Source organism: Trifolium pratense, linkage group LG4 (genome assembly GCF_020283565.1).
Source record: "Trifolium pratense cultivar HEN17-A07 linkage group LG4, ARS_RC_1.1, whole genome shotgun sequence".
Lineage (NCBI taxonomy): Eukaryota > Viridiplantae > Streptophyta > Magnoliopsida > Fabales > Fabaceae > Trifolium > Trifolium pratense.
The window spans coordinates 10300373-10325471 of record NC_060062.1 but is presented as its reverse complement, the minus strand read 5'-3'; the positions used below and the strand labels follow the sequence as shown (position 1 = coordinate 10325471).

Sequence of the window (25099 nt, the reverse complement as noted above, 5' to 3'; positions counted from 1 at the left end):
TTTCAATATTTTATTTTTTCTTTAGTAAATTATAATTTTAAACTCAGTCAAACACAATTCCTGCTTCCGCTTGTCACAATGACATGATCATAATTGTTTGAGATTTTCCAGCAAAAAAATCTATTTTTTAAAAAACAAAATCTTTTTTTTTATTTTTAAATTTTACTTTTGTTTGTTTCAGATTTTTTCAAAAATCATTTTAGTAAAAAAAAATCTTTTTTTTTCTTCAAAATCTCAAAAAAAATCTCTATTTTTTTTTTAAAATCATTTTTTTTAAAACTTAAAAACAGGCTCAATATCTAGTCAAATACTTTCTACGTGATTTCTTGCCTAAGCATAACAAATAAATTTTTTGTGCAAGATCGTACTAGTGTAAAATATAGTTATGAAATAAGAAATGCAAACTTCTTTTGATTTTGTTTTTGATAAATAAGAGATTTAATTATTTTTTGTAATTTACTATGGAGTTGATGATCGAACCCAGAACCTCTAGCACCCTACTCAAATCCTTCACTACTAGATCAAAGATACTCTAACAATAATGTTAATGACATTTCAACCAACCGTAGAACATTATAAACAGTAAAAAATTTATTCATAATTTAGAGTACAAAAGACGCCGTGCTCTATTTTACACTCACATTATTTTTAATTTTGCAACAAAAATAGCACTCTAAACAAAGGATTGAAATTTAGATGCCAAGAATCTAAAATCCTTGCTTTCAAACAATATATATCACTCAAGACATATTTAATATCTTACTACTTTATAAACTAGTAACATAACTTTTAAGAGAGTACTTTGTACTTTGGGTGGTTAAATGCATTGCTTCTGATTTGGAGGTTAATAATAAACCACCAGTGACTAATCAATTTATGGCTTATAAGTTGGTGGCGGGTATGGCTTATAAATAAGAGGGCTCTCAATTGGAGGATTGTACGGAGGTTGTTTTCCTACCCGTTGCCTATAATGAATTGGAGGTTTTTCAGCTGGTGGCTTGTATGCAGGTGGCTTCTCTACCGGTGTTCTATAAATTGGTGTCCTGTTAATAGGTGATGGTTGCGGTACTATTGATATGTATCCTGGGGTCTTCCCAATTGATGGTCCGTATAACGGGGGCTTCTCGGTTGGTGGTGGTCTATAATAAAAAGGGTGATTGGGGATAATTCGAGTTCGACTAAAGTTTGCAAGCCCTTTAGAGATGACGGTTAGAGTAACAAGAAGAAACACTAGGAAGCTAAAGGAAGCCATTTTAGTCATCTTTGTAAGTCCACTCATAGATGAATATCACAATCTTGAGTAGGGAACTATTTGGCCCTTTCAGAGTACTAAAATTCAAGTAGTTATGTGGAATTTCCACATTGATTTATGTGAATTTATTTTCATATGGACAAGTTGCATCAATGTAACATTTTTCCACATACTACGACACGGTCAATCGTGTACTTTAGGCCACACGAATTTAACGTAGGAGGACCAAGTCCTTAAATACAAAATGTATATAACTAAACTAATATTTTTATTGTTTGTAGTAATTTGTGAAAGAAATTTATAACTATATTAAGTTTAAGAGATATTAATCAGTGTATAGTTATTATACAAGTGTGGACTCATACGTAGAAGAAAAAACAAATCATCAAAGGAGAGAAAAAAACAAAACACCATTGTATAAAAAATATACTAGTAAATATTTGAAATGAGAAGTATATTTTTTTTTGTTTTCACCACCAGTATTCGGTCTACTGGATCGCCTAATCTGTTGGAAAAATATTATGACATAGAATTATTTCATTACAATAAATCAAAGAAATATTACAAATATATATGATACATAATAAAATAAAAATATAGAACAAGAAGAACTTATCGCATTATGACTGAGGCATGCAAATTGCACTGGGCTTAAGAGTATTTCGCCGCCACAGGTAAGTTACCCGGTGCAGTTGGCCTCATAGCTAATACCCTCCAGGATACAACAGTCACATCTTGCTAGCACTGCACGTGAATTAGCAAGGTCTCAACGAACTCCTTTTAGATGCTCATGGGAACTTAGTATTATTATTTTAGTAATATAATTTGTTGTATCTCCTTTTTTTCTCCCATTCTCAAACCCATATATATATATATATATATATATATATATATCTCTTTCTTCTTCTTGGTACCTTTCTTATAACCACAAAGTCCTTGGATACTCTTGAAATATTATTAACCATAAAAGTCTAGTTATTAGGATTATGATTGTAATTAACATAAAACGTTACAAAGTTAAACCCTTTTAAATAGGAATGGACCAACAATATTTGATGACTAATTCAATGATAAATTAATAATATAATAATTAACTTTAAAATAAATTATATATGAAAATATCCAACAATCCCCCACAATTTATTTTAAAGTTTTAAGTTTTAGATGTTCCCAAGAGCGTGAAAAATCAACGCATAAGCACTAGTGTCTTTTGGACTATGAACTAGCACATAGAGCGCAAATGAAATTTGATCCACTAGAATGTCGGTGAGATTATAACCTCTATGAACCTCATTCCGTATGTGAAACAGTGACTTCATCACTCACATTGATCTTTCGTCCAAAGTTGTTCAACGCGGTGTGGTGCATTTTGGCCTTGCACCTATTCCTGGATTTCATGAGTGGCTCTAGAAAGTCTGCCCAAGCTTTCATAGAAGCGGCCTCACCTCAACACTCATATAGGTGAATCTATCAAGTGTACACCACAGTCAAGCACACCACTCATTCATGAGCTATAGATTCATTAAGAGAAAAACTCAACCTCCATCGCTGCAGTATACACTATCCTACACCATAGGGATGAACTCAAATATAAATTGGATAGTGTTTCCTCAAATTGACAAGTGACTTGTTCTTACCCATATGAACATAGCCTTGCGAATTTTCACAATCTATGTTGGGTTACCATCACTCTCAATTTTTGTATTGGACATAAATCCATCCCCCTCGATGTATATATCATCCACTAGTTTCTTGCTCAGTGGGATTATCACAGGATCCTTTATATATATATATATCACTCAACAACGCGCTGTTTCACAAAATCACAATACATTGACTAAGACGTCTCTTAATCAATATTTCATCATTTATTTTCAAATGTACATCTATGATATATTATCATAGGCTTACTTAGATAAATTCTAAGCAACAACACCTCCACTAAGGGAGAAATTAAATCTATATTTAGATTTATTGGCATAGGTCTACTTGAAAATTTCCAAGTGACAACTCCCCCACATTTGATAGAATTAATTTTCCAAACAAATTATTTATCCAAGTCTACTCGAAATAATTTCAAGCGACAAACCCCCACATTGGAAAAATAAATCCACACAAATATTTATTTTCTTATCGACGGGTTTCTTTAAACATCATTGTATTATTCTAATACAATGGATACTCCACAATATATATATTTTTCTATATTTCATAATATCTCTCAAATATTAAAATCTTGGGCTCAAATATGTCCAATGGTTTCTCAATACATAATAGATGCAGTTGTCCATTCCCGAGAAACACAATGTTTCCAAATTCTAGTATTACTCTGCTTCAGTGGCAACTAAAACTTACTGCATCACTTGAATTATAATTAGTGCACACTATAGATATTAGGCAAAATAAACGCAATAATAAATCAACATCTATAGTGTAGAAACTGAAATTTAAACATCTATTTTTCTATCAATTCATATATGTCAAAGTGCATTCTCAATAATCACACAATAAAATTTGCATACACAACGATGTACACTTATCGATAGGTGATCTTAAAATATAAATATGATAAACAATTCAGCATATTAAATCACTAGTTGTGTTAAACAAAACTTTATAGTCCACAGAGTGGTAACCATAAAAAATTAGTGATAAGTATATAAAAATGCTGACTCCATAACTTAAAACAATATTCTTCCATTGCAATATAGGCACATACTTAAAAGAAACAAACACACTTTTAATTTTAAAAATTAACAATAATAATTTTCGAATAACACAGCATACACAAAACCAATATAAACCTTTTTAGAAACTCAAGCTCAAAATTACTAGTTCCTCAAAACAATTTTGATAAACGCAATATTCCCATATATCTAAGAGAAAAATTAAGTTTATCTTTTTCAATTAAACTATAAAATCACTACTACGTCTTTGGCTTGATGTACAAATTCGACACAATCACAAACTCAATATAAAATTCAGAACTTGCAAAACTTAAAAGTTTGAATATGTACCAGACCTCTTGTCGATGATTTCAAGGAGAATAGCATTGTTACACTTATAATTATACTTTGCTCCGATTTCTTTATATGAAATAAGCCCCCACATTACAAATCCATTTTACACAAATTGAAGTGCACATATCAATTTAATTTATGCTCAACAAAATTTAGCTTTTAAAAAACACTACTATCAATTCTACACATTCAACTCAATTAGTCAATACTATGACAAAGTATCCGAAACTAAAATCAAGATCCACAAGATAAATTACCACGTTAAACAAACTCTAAACTTACATACAGTATTAACATAGGTACAAAATAATTATTCCATAACACTAAGCAATTCAAGTATTAAACTAGCATGAATAGTATGGAAAGTAAACCAGCATGAATAGTATCGAAAACGTACACGGTATTTCAAAGTTTAAAAACATACTCATGGACATAGTTTGCAATTAACACTAATAAATCATATTTGAGCAAGGAAAAATAGATAAAGTGAAATAAGTAAATAGAACCTGGATGAAACTCATTCACCATTTCTCTATACAATCAAGATCCCCACGCTCCTGGAGTGATTAGCCTCAAAATTTGCTTTCCATCGATATCATACTAAATTCATTTCACAATTTAAAATTTATAAACAAATCATTTGATCCAAAAAATAAATATAATGATAATTCTACATAATTCCATGTCAACAAAATTACTCTTAAGATTGTTGGAAAAATATTATGACATAGAATTATTTCATTACAATAAATCAAAGAAATATTACAAATATATATGATACATAATAAAATAAAAATATAGAACAAGAAGAACTTATCGCATTATGACTGAGGCATGCAAATTGCACTGGGCTTAAGAGTATTTCGCCGCCACAGGTAAGTTACCCGGTGCAGTTGGCCTCATAGCTAATACCCTCCAGGATACAACAGTCACATCTTGCTAGCACTGCACGTGAATTAGCAAGGTCTCAACGAACTCCTTTTGGATGCTCATGGGAACTTAGTATTATTATTTTAGTAATATAATTTGTTGTATCTCCTTTTTTTCTCCCATTCTCAAACCCATATATATATATATATCTCTTTCTTCTTCTTGGTACCTTTCTTATAACCACAAAGTCCTTGGATACTCTTGAAATATTATTAACCATAAAAGTCTAGTTATTAGGATTATGATTGTAATTAACATAAAACGTTACAAAGTTAAACCCTTTTAAATAGGAATGGACCAACAATATTTGATGACTAATTCAATGATAAATTAATAATATAATAATTAACTTTAAAATAAATTATATATGAAAATATCCAACATAATCTGGTTCGGAGACCAGTTCTATCATCAAGTGGTTCCAACCCCCTTCCGATCACAGTTGCGGGGAACTGAACCGTGATATTCCCTGCCAAGTTCGGTGTCAATCACCACTATATTTATTTGAACAAAATTGCGTGAGGGAATGGTAATTGTGATTGTGCCGATATTTTTTTTTTTTAATAACATGTGTGAGTGAATGAAGCATGGACACTTTTTAACAAAATAAAAGGGAAAATATAATTTTTGAAGTGTTTATCTATTTGAAAGACATAGTGAATGAAACATTTGAGTTTTAGTTCCTAATTTTTTGTTTTGTGTTGTCCATGTAATTTCAGATTCATTTTGTTTTAATCCTCAATACATGTCAAGTTATTGCCTCCTGAACACGTGGCAGTGGTCTAATCACTAGATTCTGACCATGTCGGCGTTTTTGCGTAACATGGCCAAATTAGGGACTAAAAGGAAATGCATCTAAAATTATAGTGGCAAATTGAGATAATTTTGTTTTAAGGACTAAAATTCAAATATGCTAATATTATAGGAGGCAAAAACACATTTTGCCCTTAATATTTTCACCAATAACAATAAGATTCGAATAAGTGAGATCTCGAACATTGTCATTCTTTGTCAATGCATCACTCCAAGAGCCAACAATAGGCATATAAGATATGTATTACTCTTTTTTTTTTCACCATCAGTTTAATCTGGTTCAGGGGTCAGTTTTGACATCAAGTGGTTTCAGCCCCCTCCTGATCACAGTTGCGGGGGTTCGAACCGCAGTTCTCCCTACCAAGTCAGCGCCAATCACCACTAAACCAACTAACGATCAGTTAAGATATGTACCTTGTTCATATGTTTGTTTCCTCATTTGATTCTCTTCCAAATTTAGCATGTACCAGCACTACAACCTACACAAGATCCAAAATACTTGGTAATATACCACTTCTCATAAATATTTTCAACCCTAGATCATTTTAATTTGAGACCTAAATGATTTTAGTGTAGTATTATCACTCATCATTTTAATTTGCAGCCAAATTGCAGATTACTAGGTCTCATTTTCTCTAGAAACCACATAATTAACACACAAAAAATACACAATTTATCTAGTTTTATGTAAGAGCTTTTATGCACTTTTATAATTATTAGTATGAGAAAAAACTAACTAGAATTATTGAAGTTTTTTGGTGTTAACTCTCCAGTTCTCGAAAAAAAGTGAAGTTTGCAGATAATTTAGAGTTCGGTCGAAAGGTAAATAAAACCTAGTGTCGAAGATTATTTTAATCGGAAATCGTACTCATGCTCTCTAAAATAATTCGTCCTTATAGCAGAACTCATTAGCCACTTGAATTATTTGAGTTCATTTACTAAATCTAATTATTAAGTACATGAGTTTATTGAGGCAATTTAGAAATTAATAATAGTAGAGCTCTTATTCATATATATGTTCTTGCTCATTTTACATCCACCTTATTGTCTTGGCAACATATAGCAATGTAAACAAAGGTTTGAAATTAGATGCTAATTAAAAACCTAAAATCCTTTGCTTTATTTAAACTATATAATATATTACTCTCTCTGTCCCAAAATATAAGCAAAAAGTGGTCAACGAAAGTTGATGAATTTGGTTTAAAATTTAGTCTAAATACATTCACTTTTGTTGACCCCTTTTTGCTTATATTTTGGGACAGAGGGAGTACTTAATAGGCATATATTTAATGCTATCGTACTTTGGGCATCATCTTCTGGAGTACTTTGGGCATTAACTTGGTGTCTCCTATGGAGACTAATAAACCGTTGGCTTCTCAACTTATGGCGTATAAGTTGGTTTCTCAGCTGATGGCTTGTAGACAGACGGCTTCTCAACCGGTGGTTTGTCAACTGGTCCCCTAGAGGTAGGTGATGATTTCCGTTTCTCTACTGGTGGTTTGTACACCGGTGATTTGTACACCGATGGCTTCTCCTGTGAAGGCGAGTATCCGGCCGGTAACTTCTCAGTTGGTAGTCTATAGGGTGGATGACCAGGGCCGGAATACTGAGGGGGAATTGGCCCATACCCATACTGTGAAAGCCCATGAGGAATAACAATTAGAGCAACAAGGAGAAACACTAAGAAGCTAAAGGAAGCCATATCTTAGTGATTTTAATTTGTGAGTTTGGTGTATAAACACAAGAGTGATAAGCTTCTTTTATACTAGTCTTGGTCTTTGTAAGTCCACTCATTTACTGTGAATTATTTTCCACATTGATACAAGTGATTTTGTTTCATAAGATTGTGATGTTTCAAATTATATGCCACTTGGAGTGGACAAGTCACATCATGGCAAAATTGTTTCATGAAAATTACTTGAATGGGTGTCAAGAGTTTGATTATAAGATGTGATCATACTCACATAATTATTTTAAAACATATTATTTAATATTTTTTTCCTTTCTATTTCTACTAATTTTGTGTGGATAGCCAAATTTTGTGACCGAACTCTTGTAACCACATACACTACTAGAAATTTGCGATTTTTCGATGGAAAATAATCCGCAAGTATTTCTAAGGATTTTCTTGCGGATTTTGCCACTAGGAAGTAATTTCTTGCGGATTTGGCAATTTCAGGAAAATCCACAAGTATTCTCAAGGATTTTCCTCCCAATTTCGTCACTAAAGTAATTTCCTGCAGATCTGGAGTTTTCTGTGTTATTGAGACCCACAAAAATTAACGGTATTTAATAAAAATTCATAAATTGTTAATCTTGGTGGGTTTCAATAACATATCAAATATTTTTTTAATTTCTTTAAAACTTTGTGTGAATAATCTATATGATAAAATTTGTCGGCTAATTCATTAGAGGTTTTGCTAAATTCATTTGGCATGGTAATGCATATATAGTGGAATTGTGGGGAGGGTTTGAAGGGCTCAAATATGCTAGAAGGTTTAATTTTCATTGTGCGGAACTACATGTTGATTCTAGGGCTCAAATAGCTAGCAGTAGTGGAAGGACTTTAGTTGATAAGATTTGACGCTTAATAATATAGCTTTAGATTGAGAGGTTGCGGTTCACCTCGTATTGTGAAGTAAATCAATGTGTATATGCTCAAGCCAATATGGGTTGTAACATAGAGGATGAATGTGTTTTCTTTGATATATATCCGACTGGCATTAACCATGTATTTCTAGCTAATGTTTTGGGGATAACTACCGCTCGTATGGTGTTGTAATAATCTTTTTTTTTTCTAGGCTTAAACCCTCATTATTAAAAAAAAATGTCAGCAAATTAATTCATCCACCAAAATATATCTCTTTAGAAAACATCGATCTAAAAATCAATTACTCTCTTAATTGATGCATCGGACACCGTTTTTTTTTTGACAAAATGCATCGGACAACTTTAAAGCTTTGAAAGTTGTGATTCTAAATTAAAAAAATTAGCTAAATTGACTGTCGTTTTTTTTTTGGTAGAGACTGCCGTTTTTTAATTTAAGAGATTATATATTGTCATTTTGCTTATTTGAGTGAATATAATTTGTCCACCTTATAATTGTAAAGAGCAAAATAATTATTCACTCTTAAGAGGCATAAGAGTGAATGCTACTTTTTGCCAAATTTTCTTATCAAAGTTATTTTCCCAGTTGAAACTAAGCAACCACCGAGTCAATTATCAGTGTGTCATCATGTCAAAAAATTCCAACTAAATTTAGGTTTGTGTAGTAAATTCTAAATTCAAACATAAATTTTTGTAAAAAAAAAAAAAATTAAACATAAATTAATTAGTCTTAATGTCTACCTCTCAAGACTGAATTTTCATGCACCTTACTAATATGACAGGGAATTAACAAGAGTATGATGAGTCCAATTTAGTCAACCAAGACAAAATCAAAAGTACTTATAATTCATAATTTGGAGTACAAAGGCACCATTTTCTTTCACTGTATTACACTCACATTCTTGTATTGGCCATAGCAATGAAAACAAGTGATTGAAATAAAGATTCCAAGAATATATAATCCTTGCTTTGAAAACTATATATTTCTTATTTAACCATCTTTACTTAGCATAGCATGTTCTAAAAATGAGTAGCATCATCAGCCGGAGGGTACTTTGGGTGGTGAGGAGGCTCCTCGAATGGAGGTTTGTAAAGTGGTGGTTTCTCAAATGGAGGTTTGTAAAGTGGTGGTTTCTCGTATGGAGGCTTGTAAATGGGCGGATTTTCGAACGGAGGTTTGTAAAATGGTGGCTCCTCAACGGGAGGCTTATAAACAGGTGGTTTCTCAAATGGAGGCTTGTAAATCGGCGGCTTCTCGAAAGGAGGCTTGTAAATCGGTGGATTCTCAATTGGGGGTTTGTACACTGGCGGCTTCTCTACAGGTGGCTTGTATACTGGTGGTTTTTCTACAGGTGGCTTGTAAACTGGGGGTGTCTCAACTGGTGGCTTGTAGAATGGTGGTTTTTCTGTTGGTGGCTTGTAAACTGGTGGTTTCTCAACCGGTGGCTTATACAATGGTGGTTTTTCTACTGGTGGCTTATACACAGGTGGTTTCTCTGCTGGTGGCTTGTAAGTAGGTGGTTTGTATGCAGGTGGTTGTTCAACTGGTGGCTTGTAAATTGGTGGTTTTTCTACTGGTGGCTTATACACAGGTGGTTTCTCTGTTGGTGGTTTGTATGCAGGAGGTTGCTCAACTGGTGGCTTGTAAATTGGTGGTTTTTCTACTGGTGGCTTGTACACTGGTGGTTTATAAACAGGGGGTTGTTGAACAGGTGGCTTATACAAAGGTGGTTTCTCAATTGGTGGCTTTTCTACTGGTGGCTTGTATGCTGGTGGTTTCTCTACCGGTGGTTTATAAGTCGGAGGCTTTTCAATTGGAGGTTTGTAAATAGGTGGTTTTTCTATTGGTGGATTGTAAACTGGTGGCTTCTCGAATGGAGGCTTGTAAATCGGTGGTTCCTCAAATGGCGGCTTATAAATTGGTGGCTCCTCGAACGGAGGTTTGTAAACAGGTGGTTTCTCATACGGAGGCTTGTAAATTGGTGGCACCTCAAATGGCGGCTTATAAATTGGTGGTTTCTCAAACGGAGGCTTGTAAATTGGTGGCTCCTCAAATGGAGGTTTATGAACTGGTGGCTCCTCGAATGGTGGCTTATAAATTGGTGGTGTCTCAAATGGAGGTTTGTAAATCGGTGGCTTCTCCAACGGTGGCTTGTAAATTGGAGGGTTCTCAACGGGAGGCTTGTACACAGGTGGCTTCTCTACAGGTGGCTTGTACACAGGTGGATTTTCTACAGGTGGTTTGTAAGTCGGAGGTTTCTCAATTGGTGGTTTGTAGATAGGTGGTTTTTCTATTGGTGGCTTGTAAATCGGAGGGTGCTCAACTGGTGGCTTATATACAGGTGGCTGATAAATTGGGGGTTTTTCAACTGGTGGCTTATACACAGGTGGTTGGTAAATTGGAGGCTTCTCAATTGGTGGCTTGTACACTGGCGGTGTCTCTATCGGTGGCTGATAAACCGGAGGTTTCTCAACTGGTGGATTATACTCAGGAGGTTTCTCATAGTTGGCAAGCCCTTGAGGTATTGCAAAGAGAGCAAAAAGGAGCAACACTAGAAAGATTGAGGAAGCCATGTTAGTGACTTTTGACTTTGGTGCATGAAACACAAGAGTGACTATCTGCTTTTATACTAGTCATTGGTCTCACTGAATCACTGAATTCACTCACAACTGCATGTCTTAATCTTTAATCGTGAATTACAGCTGAATGTTTCAATCTTAGACCGTGAATGATGTATGTGGCACACTCTCATGTACCAAAAGTCAATAGTTGTTGTGGATTTTCAATTATGTTACCTACGATTTTGTTTTCATGTTCATGTGGTAGCTAAATCTGATTTTTTATTTTATTTTTGGTTACTAAATCTGAAATTTTATATGTTTGAAAAAATTGGATGGACATTATAGTACAAAAATATTTTGTTATCCTCTTTTGACGTGTGTTATTGACCTTTTTAAAAGATCTTGTACAAGATTTTACGATATTTTTAAAAATGATAACAAATAGAGATGTTAATCATTATCAACTTTATATATTTTTAGAGAGATTTGGCTATGAATTGAGAACAAATAATTCCAATAGGACTACCTTTTTACTGGCATAACGTTAGATTGAATTTAGCTTAAGCATGTTATCGTGATAGAACGATTTTACATGATTTAAATCGCTCTATAATTATTGAAGTCGTGTAAAATTATATTTTTTGTAAATTTTAAAAATTCCAATTTTTTATTTAGCCCATTAAAATTCTCCCTCAGTTTTTTCTATCAATTTGAAGATGAAGATTGAAGATCAAACACTTGCTTTTCTTTTTTTCTTTTTTTTTTTTAATTTGAAGAAAAACTTATGAAATATGAACCGCTTGTTTGTGGATAATTGTTTTTTATGTTACTTTGATGATTTGGTGGGTAACTCATAGAGACCAAATTAACGAAAGTAACATAAAAAAACAATTTGGTGATTTGTTTGTGGATAATTGTTTTGTGGATAATTGTTTTTTATGTTACTTTTATGTTACTTTGATGATTTGTTTGTGGATAATTGTTTTGAGATTAATTTGGCAACCGATCTTAGTGACCAATTTTAGAGATGGGTTAGAGATCGATTTTGTGACTAATTTTAGAGATCAAATTTGTGACCGATTTTAGAGTTTGCTTTTGTGACTAAATTTAATGATTGATTTTTTGATCAATTTTCGGTCACTAAATTGGTTTCTAAAGTATGTTGCAAAAAACAAAAAAAAGAAGTCAATATGTAACTTTTCACCCTCAAAATGTATATTAATATTAATAATATCATACATAAAAAGTCCATCTATATATTAAACTCAATACAAACAGTATACAATTAAAGTGCTCTAAATCAATAAGCGAAAAATAATCTCACATCGAAGAGATAATATTTTATTAGGATTTTTAACTAAAAAAAATATCGAGAGCATATTATGTAAGTATTTAATTATGTTAAGATACTATAACTTCGATTAATTGGTGTATTTGGAGATTGAGAAACAATATCATTTTTCAAGGGGTTGTGGCGAATGTGTCCGAGTTGGTTGATAATATCATTGCGATCTCGTGGTTTTGGTTATTAGTGGTCGGACCGGTAGTAAGTCTGCTTGTTCTTACTCCGATTGGTGTAATAATCCTTTATTATGTTTACACAACATTTAATGTTTTGTTCTCACTTATAATACAATTTTGCTTATAAAAAAACTATAACTTCGACTATAAGATAACATGATCGAAAAAATTTCGTATTTAATATTCTTTTTGTACAACTAAGTTTATAAATGTCAAAATTATAAATAATTCTTTAATTTGTACCAAAAAAATAAATTCTTTAATAGAACCATTTTATAAAGTGTGAGAAAAGGTTTAAGCAAGATCAGGGTCTGTTTGGCAAGCCAAAAAAGGTAGCTTTTAACTTTTGTCTTATGACTTATAAGCTAAAAGACTTGTTTGGTAATAGTCTTTTCAGAAAGAGCTTTTAGCTTATTTTACTGACTTTTAGCTTCTTTTTCAGAAGCTATTTCAAGTAACTTCTAAGCTTATAGCTTCTAGCTTCTAGCTTTTCATTTTTTCTTCCTCTTTTACCCTTGTTATTTCAACTAAAATCCACATTTACCCTTTATAATTTGTTATCATTAGAATTTAAAATAAAACAAGTAAATACATGTTTTAACGTTGCTTCTTTTAAAATCACATGTATATAGTAAATACATTTTTTTTTATCAATTCATAGGTACGTACATTACTATAATTTTTTTGAAACAACGTACCTTACTATAATTAACCATTATACTATATTGTGAATATATTTTGTTGTTATTTTTTTATAAAACATATCAACTGAAATGAAAATAATATTTTTTAAAAAAATTCAGCATATAAAAATTAGTTTAATAATAATATTTGAAAGATATATTTATTGAATTAATAAACTTAAAATATTGTACCAAAAAAATAAAATAAACTTAAAATATTAAATTCTAAATATCTTAAATAGTATTAATTTGATAAAAAAAAATTATTGAATTGAAGATGTCCTTTTATGTCATTTTACATTTATCAGTCAGTTGAACCGCTAATTTTACCAAACACTTCAATCAGCTTATCAACTAGAAGCTATCAGCCATCAGCCACCAGTCATCAGCCATCAACTATTAGCTATCAGCTAGCTTATCAGCCAAAAACTATTTTTGCCAAACAGAGCCTATATATGATAAAATAGCAGCAAGGTTGAAGCAAGAGAAAAAATATGATCAAGACAGTGTGCTTTGTTTCAGAGTTAGAACTTTTTTTTTTGGTACAATAGAGGCCCAAGAAAAAAAGAAACTACATCATTAACTTCACATTTCTAGGCATGCATGCTCCAGAAATATCATCAAAGAAAATTTGTTACAGCTCACTCGAAGCGGATTCCAAAATAATCAAATTCGAATTATCCATCATAGTGTTAGAATTAGCAACTTTTATTATTTATGTTTTTCATATATATATATTGAGACTGTAGGCAAGGTTTTAAATAGCTGCCGATATATGCTAAATATTTTGCAATTTCAACTGCAACGGAGTTTCAATGCGGTATGATGACGTTTTATTGTGGTCGTTTCAATGATTTTTGTTCAATCTGTCAAAACATAAAAATTCAATGATTTTATAAGGTTCACATCTTTTTCAAAACATCATCATACCGAGAGATTTCCGCCACCTTTGCAGTATCTCCACCATCGTATCAGATCATTATGTACTCATCACCACAACACAACATTAAACTCGAGAATAAAAAAGTCAAAAACAACATAAATAGATCAGTCTTTTTTTTTTGGACAAATAAATAGATAAATAAATCAGTCTTAAAAATATAAAAAAAAATCAGAATCCATATATATTTTTTATTTTTCCGACCCTGACCGCCTAATCTGATTCAGAATATTAACCATCACTACAGATGTTGCTGTCTTCCTCTCCTAACAAGAAAAGGATGAAAAAATATTCTTGGCCGTCGATAATAACGGCAGATAGGATTAGTGACTTGCCGGATCCAATATTGTGTCACATTCTCTCCTTTCTCCCAACCAAAATTGCTGCAACCACAAGTGTTCTCTCAAAGAGATGGAAGCCAGTCTGGCTCTCGGTCCTAACACTCGACTTTGACGACGAAACCTTCAAAAGTTTGTCTTGCTTACACCATTGTATGCACTCAATCAAATTCTTGCGAGACATCACACTACCTATCCATTCGTTTAGCTTCAAATGTGGTAAACATCTTAGTTTCGATTTCGATGTCCAAAAGATCTATCAAATTGTTACCATTCTAGGAATACAAACCCTTGTTAAGTTTGTACTACAACAACAACGAGGAATACAAAACTTCTACCTCGCCCCGTCGATATATTTTCCCCGTAAAATTGAATTACCTTCTACCATTCTCAATTGTAGAACACTAAAGGTTCTTAAGTTGAGTAACATAATTGTGGGAGATATTTTTCATCACATGGACGTGCATTTACCTATTCTTAAAATTTTTCATTCGAAGAATGTTCGTTTTGAATGTCTTGAACATCTTGAGAAGCTTTTATTAGGATGTCTGGTTCTAGAGGATTTGGTAACAAAAAGTAATAGTTGTAGTCAATTGGAAAACCTCGAAAGCCTTCGTTCCCAAGAAAAGTTTAAGGCCTTACCTAATTTGATCAAAGCAAGGATGAGTAACGTTTATATGCCATTTACTATGGTTCGTAAGGCAAAGATTTTGCGTCTAGATCCCGTAAGAATGTGATGTTTATGAATTAACGTTTGGTGAAATTGTGATTTCACACTAGTATACGTTTATAATGTCGTGTTTCGTGTAATCTGTGCAGTCGATCGTGACATGTTACATGGAGCTTCCCATGTTTCAAAATTTGGGTCACTTGGAAATTAACTTTAAATATATGAATTGCTATAGGAGGTGGATCTGGTTGCTAATGATGCTCGAATATTCTCCCAAACTTCAAAATCTTATCATTCAGGTTTTGTTGATCTTTAGAACTTTTTCCTTATTATTTTTTTGTGATTTTTTACTTACTAACTCTAATTCAAATATGTGTAATTGTTGATAGGATCTAGACAAGGCAAATGATAAATATTGGACGGATCTAACCGTTGAAAAATATTGGATGGATCCGACGATGGTTCCAGTATGTCTTTCAACACAACTCAAAACATGTTGCATTAGAGGCTACAAAGGCACGAAATTCGATCTCAAATTTGCAAAGTATATTATAGAGAATTCGAAAGTTTTGGACACTATGACGATTAATAGTATAAGTTCCATGGATATAAATGAAAAGCATCAAATGTTAGTGAAATTATCTTCATACACAAAGGGCTCTACAACATGTAACTTTTTATTTGATTGATCACACTGCAACATATCAGCAGCAAGAGATTCTAAATGTCTACATTGATTTGATTTTTTGTTTAATAAATTATGTTTGAATTGAGCTCTTACCATGCATTATTTTCACATTATTATTTTGTTGCATATAATTGATTTCACATTATTTGGTTCTGACTGGATGATGTTTCCCTCACATTGGAGTAAAAAGATATGCAACTCCACATATTTGTCAAATTAGCATGAAGCAATATTCAGAAACAAAATGTTTCCAACCTACCAATATTAAGAAACAAATAACCACTTATTCAATCACTTTCTATGTCCGACTCATGAGATCTCGATGTTTTTTGAACTGATCTAGCACCGCACCGATCATAATATTTGCCGATTCTTGGATTGAAAATGATGTACTCTGCTTCATCTTATCAGCAGTATTTCAATGTTATCCAAGAGGCCTATGCCCGTGAGCCGATTCCTTAGCATTTCGATAGTAGTACCATAAGGTGGTATTCCTTCATCAACCATCATCTCAAAGTACTTACATGCCTTTTCTAGCTTTCCCTTCTTCTTACAAAGACCGTGAATCATGACGGAATACGTCAAGAAGGATAAAATTTCTTGTCCTCCATGTTTTCCCAAACTTCAGTTACCTTGTCAAACCTTCCTATCATATATAATCAGTAATTATAGCACCATATATGTTATACGTATGGCGATCAGGAAGACAATCATCTTTTTCCATTCTAGGTATTAACTTTAGAGCCTTATTGACCTCACAATGGTAAGCTTGTATTCCCCGAATCACCAACCTTACCCCACCTAGAAATCAAAATGCTGTAAGTTTTAGGAGTTAACAAGAAACGACTCTTAGTTTGATCAAAAAAATTGTTGAGCCTGCTTAACATGCTTCTTTTTGCATAGAGTATACAAAAGCAAATCAAAATCAATAATAGTTGGCTTGATTCCAAATTCATCCATTCTAACAAAAGACCGAATTGCACCATCCGACAGATCAGCTTGGCTATATGCATTGAAAATGATCCAAAAAACTTCATTAGTGATTTTACAACTAGAAGATCTCTCATTTCTATAAGAAAATCCCTAAGTATGGCAAATTGTTTAGAACTTGCTAAGGTTTCTACCAAAATGTGGAAGCTCTCGACAACACTATGGTGAAAACCCGGAATTGATTAAGCCCAAAGAAAGAATCTGTGAGCTGAAAAGGCAAGATGATTGCACCTTTTCAAAGTCTGTTCAGTTAAATGAGTTGATACTTGTGTTGTATACGGAGTGAGAAAGAGTTCTAGATCATGGCGAGGGTGGCGGTGATCACTGACTATACGAGATATCTCATTGACAATGAGCCCGTTTGAATTTGAGTTATTTTTGAGCTTATGAAAATAGTTTGTTTTATGTTAATTTATAAGTTTTTTTACTGACAAAAATTGTATTTTTATAAGCTATTTTATCATAAAATACCTTGAAAAACTTATAATAATAAATAAAAACTTATTTATTTACATAAGTTGTTTCGCATAAGCTCAAAAAAATAAGTCAATACAAACGGACCCAATGTCAACTTGTGGGGTTGGAAAAGAGTAAAATCGATGGCAATTGAACTTGTGAGGGTAAACGTAAGAGGCTAACATGATTTTATGCTTAGAGAAGTGTGATTGGAAAGCCATTTTTGAAGATTGTGATTGTAAGATATATCAATATACTAGTGTTCATTGAGTACTTTGTTCAAACACCTTAGGTTCAATATTAAAATATGCAGATTTGATAGTTGAAAAGGTAAAACCAAAATCAAACACTAACCATAGTAGCTGTGTTTGTCTTCTAAAATAATAAAAATAATATTATTCCTAACCAAAATATTGTTAGGCTTTGTTTCTTAATTAAAGATAAATATGGTTCAGAAATAAGAAGGAAACAATTTAGTTCTATATATAGATATATCGTATAACTTCCTATCGAGAATAATGTGTAAATTTTTTTTGAAGATTTTATATTTAAATATATTTTAGTTTTATTTAAAATAAGATGATATTCTATAAAAACAAAAAATAAGATGATATTAGAATTTAAGATTTATATTTCTGTTTAAAATTTTAAAGATTTGTTTAGAATTTAAAAGATTAATTTGTTATTTAAAAATATGATTTGTTTTTACGTAGCTATATATTATATACAAAACCACAAAAACCATGTTGCTTCCATATTAGAAACACTTTTCTCTTCTTTTTCTTCTTCTTCTTTTTTTTTTTTTTTTTTTTAAAAAAAAAAATTCAGCCTTACTTCTCCTCCAAGGAATCTTCCCTTTGCTTTTGACGTTTCAAGTAATCCAACACTTATTTTTATTTTATTTTTTTAACCCTCTATTGGGAAGGGAGCCCTAGTGGTCTAGAGTTCGGCCGCGAGGTAAGTAAAGTCTGACCAAAAAATTGTTCCACCCAGGTTCTCCCGAAATCCATCCTTTGGTGAAGCTCATTAACCACTTGAGCACAATAACTTGGTTAGTAATCCAACACTTATTATTACTCTTCTTGTTTTCTCTTTACACATAGTGTGTGCTTCACTACTAGTTTATTTTGAAGGGTAGGAGAAGAATCAAGAATGGTTACACCAAGGCAACACATTGAAGATATAAGAAGAACAAAGTTCTCTATTGGAGGGGAACCTAATCTTTTGACTGAGGACCTTCATCATGCTGTCAAGAATCTCTCTTCTGAACTTTACACAAAAGATGTTCATTTTCTCATGGAGCTCATTCAAGTATATATAGTTACCTTTTCATCTTTTTTAGTGTTTCATCTCTTACCTTTGTTAGTATATATACATGCATGTCATTTAAATCCAAACATATAAACCCTAAAGTTAATATTTTTAAATTTAACAGAATGCTGAAGACAATCATTACATTGAAGGAGAGAGTCCAACACTTGAGTTTGTTATAACTTCTAATGACATAACTGCTACCGGTGCTCCAGCCACATTACTTATTTTCAATAATGGAAAGGGTTTCTCTCCAAAAAACATCGACTCCGTCTGCGGTGTTGGACGATCAACAAAGAAAGGCAATAGGAGCAGTGGTTACATAGGAGAGAAAGGTACATCACATTCTTATATTTAAATGTTTCTTGTTAATCAAGGGATTAAAATAATGAATCTCGGCTACCTTGAAGAATTAGTCTCTATAGTTACACGCGGAGGATACATTGGTTTACTTAAATTAAAATAATGTTTGACTTTGGATATCCATTGATTATATTAGCCAAATTGAAGAAGGTGATGCAAACATGTGACATAATCTCTTTTTATGATTGAATTTCAGGAATTGGTTTCAAGAGTGTGTTTCTTGTTACTGCTCAGCCTTATATTTTTAGCAACGGATATCAAATACGGTTCAATGAGCGGCCTTGTCCACATTGCGGTATTGGGTATATAGTTCCTGAATGGGTTGAGGAGAAGCCAACCCTTACTGACATAAAGAATATATATGGTATTGGTAAAGATTCCCTTCCAACTACAACAATTGTCTTACCTCTGAAGCCGGAGAAGGTCGAATCTGTTAAGCAGCAGCTGTCGAGCATTCATCCAGAAGTTCTTTTGTTCCTTAATAAAATGAGACACCTTTCTGTCAGAGAAGTTAATGAAGATCCCAAAAATAATGCTGTAACTGCGATATCTATTTCAAGCGAGATTAATTTTGTGACGAGGAAAAACATGAATGCTGAGTCTTACATACTCCATCTCTCTGCTGACGAAAATAGTGACGCCGGGAAGGAATGCAGCTACTACATGTGGAAGCAAAAGTTTCCGGTCAGGTTGGAAAACATGGTCGAAACAAAAAAGGATGTGAAAGAGTGGGTTGTGACATTGGCATTCCCAAATCAGGAAAGGCTTTACCGCGGTAAGACCTTACCGGGGGTCTACGCATTTCTTCCGACAGAGATGGTCACTAATTTTCCTTTCATAATTCAAGCAGATTTTTTCCTTGCTTCATCAAGGGAGACAATTCTATGGGATAATAAGTGGAATCAAGGGATACTTGAATGTGTACCATCGGCTTTTGTAGATGCACTCAAAACATTTGTTGCAGGATCAGATCAAGCTCCGGTATCCAACTTGCCTTATTTGTTCAAGTTCCTTCCAATTGATAGTTCTCCTTTTGAGAATTTCAACCAAATGAGGAAAAAAATCAAAGCAAAACTGCATGAAGAAAACATTTTACCTATTGAGACACACACAAAGCAGAAGCAGTTCTTCAAGCCTTGCGAAGTACGCAGGCTACTACATGAATTTTGGAATATTTTGACAAAGGCCAACGACGAAGGAGTATACTTTCCTGACTTATCTTCTCATGATGGGATAAAAATCTTGAGTTCTTCATTCGATAAAAAGGAGTACCGTGACATACTCAAATTTTTAGGGGTGAAACTAGTGAATATTGATTGGTATGCAAAGTGCATCCAGAGTTCTAATCTTGTGCATGAAGTATCAGAAGATGCCTATCTTAAGATTTTAATGTTTGTTGCTAGGCACTGGTTTTCAATGTTTAAAGGCTCCAACATCATTAATATTCCATTGATTAAATATGTGGCTTCTGATGGGATTCCGTCTTTTTTCAGTCTTCGTGAATGCAGACAGCTAGGTGCAGGTGCCAAGCTAGTAAACATAGCACCCTCACTTGAGACTTGTACTTATTCTTGGCTGATCAACTGGAACGATGTATTTTTATGTGAGACAAACCAGTTTTTTATGCCAGAAAGCACGCAACACGCTATCTCTCAATTTCCCAATAAGTGTTTGTTTTTTTTGAACGGCAAATATATTATTATTAACAAGCGGTCTCCGCTCAAGACGAATAGAGGCCGGAAAAAGCGGAACTACAAAACAAAGGCGCCGTATATAAGCGGATCACAATTTCCCAAAAAGTGTACATCGTTGGCTTGGTTAGCAAAAATATTTAATATTGGTACTCTGAATGTTTACGCTTTTGCTAAAGTCCTCCTCGGTTCTATTAATAATAACAGCGAATTTGCCATTGCATATGCTCATTTCTTATATGTAGCTTTGTCAATGGGTTATTTGTCAAGTCTGCAGGTTTCTAGCCTATGTAGTTTTATGCCACTTGTGGACAACTATGGAAATATAACTAAAAGTAGAAAAGGGGTTCTTCTGCCTGCAAATGTGAGCAAATGGTCTGATTTGATTATTTCTAATCCATGGAGAAATGAAGGTTATGTTGAGCTAGGAAAAGCATACCTAAATGCATCTTCTTATGCAGGCCAAAATACAAGTTCTATGAAGGTTATTAATTTTCTTGAAACCTATGTTAAAGCTTCGGACATACCTTATATATATCCACCAAATGCTGGGTTTTCGGCCGCAGATACACCACTTACCAAAGACAATGCCTTTTTGCTTTTGGATTGGATTCGGAATCTGAGGTGTAAGGGAACAGGCCTACCGATGAGGTTCTTGGAATGCATAAGAAAAGGCAACTGGCTTAAAGTTACATGTAGTAATGGTTACATGCCTCCTTCAGAGTCATTCTTAATTGGCTCATCATTGATAAAATATTTGCAAAGTAGTTTAGTTCTTGTTGACATTGCCCTGATTGACGAGAGCTTCTATGGGGATAGAATACATGAGTACAAACTGGAGTTGACAATGCTTGGAGTAAAAAAGTTCAGTTATGCGGAAGCATTCGAGTTCATTGAAAGAGAACTAATGTCTCGTGCCGCTTCTTTCTCTTTACAAGGGAGTTATGTTCTTTCGATGCTTAACTTCATCCAATATCTCAGGAAAAGTCAGATTCCTTTGGACAAATTTGTCGACCACATTAGAGTGGAAAGTTGGCTAAGGACATCTTGGGGTCTTAGGTCTCCTGTGGGATCTGTATTAAATGATTCTAGATGGAAAGTTGCATCACAGATTAGTAATATACCTTTCATTGATAATGATTATTTTGGTCACGAAATATATAATTACAAAGAGGAGCTCAAGTTGCTAGGAGTGATAGTTGACTTACTTGGAAATCACCAAGTTGTCATCGAACATTTAAAATTACCATCAAATTTGTCTTCTTTGACAGATGAGGCTGTTCTTTTGATGCTTGAATGCATCAAATACTCGAATGCCCCGACTAAACTATTAAATTCACTGAAGGGAACGAACTGCTTGAAGACAAACATAGGTTTTAAAACGCCAGACGAGTGTTTTTTGTATGATCCGGTGTGGGGCTGCATTTTAAAGGTTTTCGATGGTTTTTCTGTTATTGATCATGAATTTTATGGGGAGAAAATTTTCAGTTACAAAGATGAGTTGAAGCAAATAGGGGTGCTTGTTGATTTTAAGGATGCCATCAAAATATTTGCTAGTCTTTTCGAACAAAAGGCATTGGAAACTTCAATTAACCAACAACATGTTATCTCATTTCTCTCTTGTTGCAAGCAGCTGAAGGGAACCGACTACAGTTTTCCTTCTGATTTCTCAATCGTCCTAAGTAAAATGAAGTGGTTGCATACCGAGGTTGGTGGTTTTAGGTGCCCAAGAAATTGCATTTTATATGGTCCGGAGTGGAAATCGATATCTTCCATAACTTGTCTCCCTTTCATTGATTATAATGACAGACGTTTTGGTATGAGCATATATAAGTACAAGGAAGAGCTGAAGAGAATCGGTGTTGTTACTGAATTGAAAGACGGGGCGAGGTTTTTGCCTGAATGTCTGAGTTTTCCTTCAAATCCTTCCAACATTACTGCTAAAAGTGTATTTTCTTTGCTGGAATGGATCCGACTTCTAATGCAAGATCACAAGCCTACAATAGAAGATGGTGATTTGAAGAAAAGATTGTCCCGAAGTTGGTTGAAGACACATGCTGGTTATAGGCCTCCAGACAAATGTTTGTTCTTTAATTCGAAGTGGGGTTCTTTCTTGAATCCAACCGACGGGCCTTTTATTGACGAGAACTTTTATGGACCTAAAATTGCAGTTTATCAGAAAGAACTCAATGCAATAGGGATCACTAGTGAAGTTGAGAAGGGATGCTCCTTGCTTGCCACACACCTTGACTCTCTCTCTGATCATGGTACCATTGTGAAAATATACAAGTACTTATGTGAACACAATTGGAAACCTGAGAAGAGAAATGCAAAAAAGATTTGGATTCTTGATAAAGTTAAAGGTGGTGGTAAGTGGGTTGATTCTCATGAATGCGTCGTACACGACCCTGCTAAACTTTTCGGTTCAAAATTTTATGTTCTAGAAGATATCTACGATAGCGATATTCTTCTCTTTCTGTATGTTACAATGGAAGTCAAGAACAAGCCCTCACTAGAAGATTACGTTGACCTTTGGAATGATTGGGGGAGTTCAATGGAGCAATTGTCATATGATGAGTACTGCAGATTCTGGATGTCTATCTCGAAACATTTGAGCACAAAACAAGAGAAAAAATTTGCTGAGAGTTTGATGAAACTACCTGCAACATCAGGATATAATAAAATATTTCTGGTAGATAAGGAAGATGTTTTTATTCCTGATAACTTTCAAATGAAGAAGCTTTTTGAGAGGGAGAAAGTTTTTGTATGGTATCCTCAGCATAACATGACACCGTGCACTAAAAACATCTCAGAATCACTGTGCAAAGAAGAATCATCCTTAGTGAATGATGATGTTAAACCGAAGCATGTTGATCCAAATAATATTTTCAACTTAAAAGGGTTGGTTAAGCTTATACTTGGTTTTCTTGCATGTTCTAACCTTAAAATGAAACCAAATAAGAGACATGAAGTAGTTCAAAGTCTTCTCAACTTGAGCTTCCATGAAACAATGGAGCCAATCAATGTAAGCTATAGTTTGTCACTATCATCAGGAGACATCATTACCAAGAAAGCAAACAAAAGTGTATGTTGGGAAAGTCAAAGTTCCAAGTTTATCATCCAAAATATGGATGGTGATTCATTGAAATATGCTACAAGTTTTTCTGAAGCAATATCTGAGGGTGTTTTGTGTGAGAATCATGGTTGTCAAGATCGGGAGTTAACTCCTCAGATCTTACGATCTTACGAGATGGCCGTCATCCACCGTGCCGGAGCGGTTCGAAACTCCTAAGATACACTGAAACAGTGAAAGCGCAGAGGAAGAGCGTGAAATCGCAGGATCAGCGATCTTCCACGCGTCGTTTCATACCGGGTTAATAAAGTTTCAACCTGTTTCGCACCGACCCGACCAGGTTGCTCTGTTTTGACCCGGTTCATATTGCACTGCCCCAACCCGAAACTGAACCGTTTCAACTAGAAACCTGCTCGTTTTGGATCGAAAATTGAGGAACTTTTGTTAACTTGGGGAATTGGTGGCTACTTGATACAAATCGCATCCCTATCCCTAATTCATCAACCGTATCTAAGCTATTAAGTTTAAGAGTCTATGTTTAGTTTTTAAGTTTAAGAGTCTAAGTTATTTTTCTATGTTTAAGTTTATTTAAGTTTAAAAGTCTAAGCTATTTTGATTATGTTAATGACTAATGAAGTTTTTATGTTTTGATTATGTTTAATATTAATGATGTTTTTATGTATGAGAAAATTTGTGGGATCTTACGATCCTTGTTACGATCCTACGATCTACGATCTTTTTATACCCCAACGATCTTTAGTGGGATCCCGATCCTGACAACCATGGTGAGAATCATGATTATGTTCCTGCACTATCCGAACTAATCACATTGGGATTTTTTCTGAAATTCAAGATTGAAGAAATTGATTTTCTAATGGAATCCAAGTATCTGCAAATTGACCATGAAGATGAGAAGTTCCTCAGTTCTGTCTTCCCTTCTGACTAAGTCATATATTGCCACTACCTGTGCTTTCTTGATAGAATGTTGTTTTTCAGTTTGCTTGTTTAGTTAATTTTGAAATTTTCCTCTAAGTGGATATGCACTAATTATGTTTAGACATGTTTATCATTATGTATGACTGAAATACTGTTTACTGTGGTTACAATATTTTGCTTGTCTTACACTCTTACTTTTATCTGATCTGCACTTGTTGCACTTTATAGCACACAGGACAGCACTTAATTAATAAT

At 33.6% G+C, this 25099-nt stretch overlaps 4 protein-coding genes and 1 pseudogene across 4 annotated transcripts; 1 reads left to right on the top strand and 4 right to left on the bottom strand.

Annotated features, from left to right (window-relative positions):
* Positions 1–874: 874 nt before the first annotated feature.
* LOC123922090 (repetitive proline-rich cell wall protein 2-like) lies at positions 875–1252 on the bottom strand. The gene has a single exon (XM_045974835.1). The coding sequence runs from the start codon at positions 1250–1252 to the stop codon at positions 875–877; it is 378 nt and encodes a 125-aa protein (XP_045830791.1).
* A 5748-nt stretch (positions 1253–7000) lies between these two features.
* Positions 7001–7766, bottom strand: LOC123921772 (repetitive proline-rich cell wall protein-like). Its single transcript, XM_045974444.1, has one exon. It carries the CDS (start codon positions 7715–7717, stop codon positions 7397–7399), a length of 321 nt encoding a protein of 106 aa, XP_045830400.1. The 5' UTR covers positions 7718–7766; the 3' UTR covers positions 7001–7396.
* A 1666-nt stretch (positions 7767–9432) lies between these two features.
* Positions 9433–11326, bottom strand: LOC123921176 (repetitive proline-rich cell wall protein 2). Its single transcript, XM_045973605.1, has one exon. The coding sequence runs from the start codon at positions 11194–11196 to the stop codon at positions 9643–9645; it is 1554 nt and encodes a 517-aa protein (XP_045829561.1). The 5' UTR covers positions 11197–11326; the 3' UTR covers positions 9433–9642.
* Positions 11327–16236: 4910 nt separating this feature from the next.
* Positions 16237–17691, bottom strand: LOC123922089 (annotated as a pseudogene).
* Positions 17692–18622: 931 nt separating this feature from the next.
* Positions 18623–24854, top strand: LOC123923952. Its single transcript, XM_045976704.1, has 5 exons — positions 18623–18781; positions 18906–19116; positions 19341–20816; positions 20949–24025; positions 24693–24854. The coding sequence occupies exons 1-5, from the start codon at positions 18623–18625 to the stop codon at positions 24852–24854; spliced, it is 5085 nt and encodes a 1694-aa protein (XP_045832660.1).
* The last annotated feature ends 245 nt before the right edge of the window (positions 24855–25099 follow it).